Source organism: Anopheles aquasalis, chromosome 2, assembly GCF_943734665.1.
Source record: "Anopheles aquasalis chromosome 2, idAnoAquaMG_Q_19, whole genome shotgun sequence".
Taxonomy (NCBI): Eukaryota; Metazoa; Arthropoda; class Insecta; order Diptera; family Culicidae; genus Anopheles; species Anopheles aquasalis.
In genome coordinates, this window is record NC_064877.1 from 59,600,647 (window position 1) to 59,605,554 (window position 4,908).

The following is a 4,908-nucleotide window of genomic DNA, read 5'->3' on the forward strand; positions in this document are numbered from 1 at the left end:
CATTCATCAAAGGAACAGTTGTTGTTGGGGACACGTTCTATGTCATTCAGTGGTCCATCCATTCATAGCCGTTCCTCCCGGCAACTCCGGAATTCCAGGCAAGATTCGTAAATACTCACATTTCCTTGCATAATCGGCATGCATTTCCGGTTCCGGCGTGTGTATTGTGGCCGATTCCACGTAGTGCCCTGTACACTACGACCAGCTCATGAAGTTTCGCTTCAATAATTCCTCGTTCCTTGGTGACTTGTCTTGCGAACGGTGACCGTCATCGGAACGTCAACCTGTAGAAGCAGCTGAGACGATTCGCTTGGACGATTCCATCCTAAAAGACACCGTCCAGGAGCCCCAGGTGCTTGCTCATTTCATTCATTTCCACTCGAATCATCGGCAGGGCCACGATACGACGACGGCCGGTATCAGCTGGGTGCTGTTTCTGCTCGCGCTCCATCCGGACGTGCAGGATCGAGTGTACGAGGAGATTGAATCGGTGCTCGGCAAGGACCCGAGCCGGCCGGCCACAATGCACGATCTGAACGAGCTCCGGTTGCTGGAGCGCTGTATCAAGGAAGCATTGCGTCTGTACCCCTCGGTGTCCTTCTTCGGCCGAACGCTCAGCGACGACATCGAACTGGCGGGCCATCACATCCCGTCCGGGACCATCGTCGGCATACACGCCTATCATGTGCATCGGGATGAAAGGTAAGCGCCTCGACAGTCGACGGTGCAGTTGAAATGATGACGGAAATGAACGAAAAGCGCGACGCGACTGCCATTTTGCTCCGCGCAGGTTCTTCCCGGACGCCGAAACCTTCGATCCGGACCGGTTTCTGCCGGAAAACAGCGAACAGCGCCACCCGTACGCGTACATTCCGTTCAGTGCAGGGCCGCGGAACTGCATCGGTCAGAAGTTTGCGCTGCTCGAGGAGAAGAGCGTGGTGTCGCGGGTGTTGCGCAGCTTCCGGCTGCGATCGGGTCGGACGCGCCAACAGCAAACCATCATGCACGAGCTGATTACCAGACCGCGCGATGGCATCCTGCTCTACCTGGAATCACGCAAATGAGTGGCGCGGACGTCGGGAACCGAGAGGGAGCCCCCCTGGTGCAGATGTGAAGCTTGCGGAGACGCGAATGACGAATGGCGATTGGTGTCGGTTGATGAAGTTGTCGGGGAAAGTTTAATAAAACCATGTGCTACAGATATTTTGCTAATTGTGTGTTTTTATGTTTGTTTTAATGTTTATTAAATTGATAAATGATGTCATCAGTCTTCTGCAAATAATGTGAATGGTGGGCTCTCTCTTTTGTAGTTTTTGTACTGGCACCTCAAAAAGTTACAGAAAAGGAGCAGTTTCAATTTGTTCTCAAATTGTGATAATTGAAGACGATATGCTAATAGTCACAATTGATTTTTTTAAATTTATAAATTTTTTTATTTCAGCAAAATGCTATTGAAATCTGCCCTACTGTACTCTATTCACAAGTTCTTAATAATATGTCAATTGCCGATAGTTTTAACCTATGTAAGCACATCAAACGGATTCCTTGTAATTCATAAACAATAAATCAATTGGAAGTGTAAACTATAAAAAATCAATTAAATTGCAATAAAACATAAACATAAAAGGCAAATATCAACAAACTGATAAAGCTACAAAATGCTTCAATACATGCACTCAATTGTCATTCAAATAGTAGATGCTGTTCATGTATCCTGGATCGTGAATAAATGTACCATTCTGAGAATTTACCCGTATTCACATGCTGATACGACAGCTGATTATATTGCTGAAGATATGGTGATATGATTTTCAACCGTGGAAGCATCCCCTTTGTAGTTCCTTGCAACAACAAGCGAACTAAAGCCAATTATCACTATTTCCCGATACGATCTAGCTGCATTTACCGATTTTGTGGAATGTGATACAAAATTTTCAATTTCCTCCCTCGCTCCACCCCTACCGCAGTCCACCAAGTGCCGTTACAGCATTTCTCGGCCAAACATCGATTTATCATCGTGCGCTCGCTGCACAGTTCCACTCGATTGCTGGCGTCGCTCGAGAAATTCGGCACAATAGCAGCCACATCACCGCCAGGGAGCAACTACGTGCAAGGAAACGAAACATTACACCGAATTGTACGCTCCATTAAAACGGTGTCGAAAGAAGGTGCCCGACGTGGAATTGTTCGTTGGAGGAACGGGAACGGGGGTTGTACATTTTTCTGGAAAACTTTTTAAGTATAACTGCTACCGGGTCACCGTGGAGGTTGCACCGAGCCTTTCACTGACAAACGGTAGACAACGACGTCGCACGTTGCCGATTTCGTTCCATTAGGCAAATGGATTTCGAATGAGCGACTGCGTAAAAACTTTGATCATTTATGTTCACCAAGCGAAGCACCGGGCTCGACACATGATCGCGGGGTTGATAAGCGGAGTGTACGCCATCGCGTCCAAATGGATAAATGACAATCGCATTTATCAAATATAGCGATAGTAGCGGCATTCGCCAGGACGTGCCGGGCGGCTTGATAAATCGAAACAAAGTTTAGCGTTGCGATTACCGTCAATGACAATGGATGCTTTAGTTTAGAGTATTTGCCAAGCGTTTTAAGGGCACTCAAGCATTGTTTCATTGATTGTTCTTCGTTTGTTTCAATAGAATCTATCGTGTTTCAATTGTGTTTACCCTGAATGGATAAATTCAATCCTTCAATGAGCAAAGAGAAATTATTGTTAATATCGCTTAGGACTGTTTGGTGAAAGATCGAAAGGTTAGTTATGTCAGGAAAGGTATTATTTTTCAACAAAGTCATTTATCACACAATATAAAGAATCTACAGGGTGTTCCATTTTTAAATTCCGAAAGTAAATTGAAATTAAACACACTTAGAATTCGAATTTCGATGAAACTTTTACATCAAATTAAAGTTTATTTTATGCCATTTTTGTGAAACACAACTTCATTCAAATGCTCATGTAGGGCTTCCACGCACACCTTGTTCCGGAACAGGTGATTTTCGATGACTTTTTGGCACATATGGGGCGGTATCTCGGCCATGACTTCACGAAAGTTGTCTTTCAAATGTTCAAAAGTTTGCGGAGAGTCGGCATAGACACGGTCTTTCACATAACCCCACCCAAAAAAGTCTAACGGGTTCAAATCGCAAGATCTGGACGGCCAAATGGCATCACCAAAACGCGAAATTATGCGTCTCTTAAATTTCGTTCACAATATGGCCATGTTCGGCCGTGTTGGGTGGCACGTGGCGCCGTCCTGCTTAAACCACATGTCATCTGCATCTATATCTTTAATCTCAGGCAAAAAAATCGGTTAACATGCGGCCATAGTGCTCATCATTAACAATTACCGTCTCGCCGTCGTCATTTTCAAATAAATACGGCCCGATGAGTACGACGCACATTACGATGGTGTACAGGTCTCAAAATACCCGCTACAGATCCAGATTGTTCGAATTTACGCACTATATTATCAATTGTGTGCTCTGTAGGCCATCCATGACGACAAAAATCCGTCCGTAATGCTCAAAAAACATTTGCCGATTTTTCATCATTTTTATAGTATAATTTAACAAAATTAACACGTTGTGCGATGCTAACACGATCCATATTGTAAAATGGCACACATTTAACTAACGATATGACGTTTTGGTTAACAGCTATGGCAAACGGTTGTCAGCGCAGGGCTCAATACTTTCGGAAGCCCGAAATGGAACGCCCTGTATCTCTTCTGTCAAGAATATTGCGGTTTGTTCAACATGTTTTATGGTTCCATCACTAAGTAAAACATCCGCGAAACTGAGAAAAATGGCTGACACGAATTTTAACTGAGTCAAAATTCACAAAAGTTTAAATAAAGTTGTACAAAAAACACTATCAGATTCTTTCATACCCGGGGGTGTAGCTCAAATGGTAGAGCGCTCGCTTAGCATGTGAGAGGCACCGGGATCGATACCCGGCATCTCCAAAAACAAGAAAAGACAATCATTTTTTGCTGAAATGACTACCATTCCTGAAGTTTCCAGAACGAATAATAGTTGTACGTGACAAAAATTAATAAGTTAAATAAAAATATTAATCAAACGAGCTGGAAAACGTAAAGTAACGCCTAAAACGTGTTTTCAACTTTAAAAGAACACTAGCAAACAACGGTTTCAGACACATGACACATTATACAGTCCTTTAAGATATTTTTTTTACCGAAAAATCATAACAAACACAATTTGTTAGAGCCTAACTCACGAGAACAGAAGCATCTCCCAACATACAATTCACTTAGTCTAAAATTGAATCCCAACCGCTACCGACACACAAACTGCGACCAAACTCCCTAGGTGAGTTTGGTCCGCAAAATAAGTTTATCTTAAAACTAAACTCCACGATCTCATACCCGTATGCTGGCACAATGTTTATTGAACCACTTGCTCGTTCCGGCGGCGCCACCGATTGCGAGGTGGCGATGTGAAGGCCATCTTTCGTCCCGTGTACCTCGTGGGAACTTTTAGGGAAACAATTGCTCACACAACTTTACGTTTGTCTTAGCACCTTACCTTAACTAACCTCACACAAAGCGATCTCCGGCTGTCGAAAGCCCTGAAAGCATTCGCGCACACAAACATCTCCCGGGCTAGTTAATGGTTTCCGTGCTGCAGTGGCGGCTTCCATCGTCGAAAGAGTTGTTGAAATACCTTTCACCCAAGTGCACTCGCAACAAGGTGTTGCGACTTCTTCGGCAATAGCTTGCCATTCACCGCCTTCACTCTGCACACTTCCACACGGTACAATGATTACAAATGTAGCAATTGTGTCCGAAACCGGGCGTGCATACCAGCGGGACAGGTGTCTTGGTCTTGCGAGCGCAAACCGAACATACCAGCGAGTGTGAG

At 44.4% G+C, this 4,908-nt stretch overlaps 1 protein-coding gene and 1 non-coding gene across 2 annotated transcripts in view; both read left to right on the forward strand.

The window, feature by feature from the left end:
• Nucleotides 1–1,194, forward strand: part of LOC126569373 (cytochrome P450 4C1-like) — a 6,973-nt gene extending 5,779 nt beyond the window's left edge. The window contains exons 7-8 of the mRNA XM_050226414.1: nucleotides 395–702; nucleotides 791–1,194. Coding sequence (XP_050082371.1) covers nucleotides 395–702; nucleotides 791–1,064 — 582 coding nt within the window. The 3' untranslated portion in view covers nucleotides 1,065–1,194. The remainder of the gene's footprint in view (nucleotides 1–394; nucleotides 703–790) is intronic.
• A 2,722-nt stretch (nucleotides 1,195–3,916) lies between these two features.
• Trnaa-agc (transfer RNA alanine (anticodon AGC)) lies at nucleotides 3,917–3,989 on the forward strand. Its single transcript has one exon. It is a non-coding gene; the product is annotated as a tRNA-Ala (tRNA).
• Nucleotides 3,990–4,908: the final 919 nt, after the last annotated feature.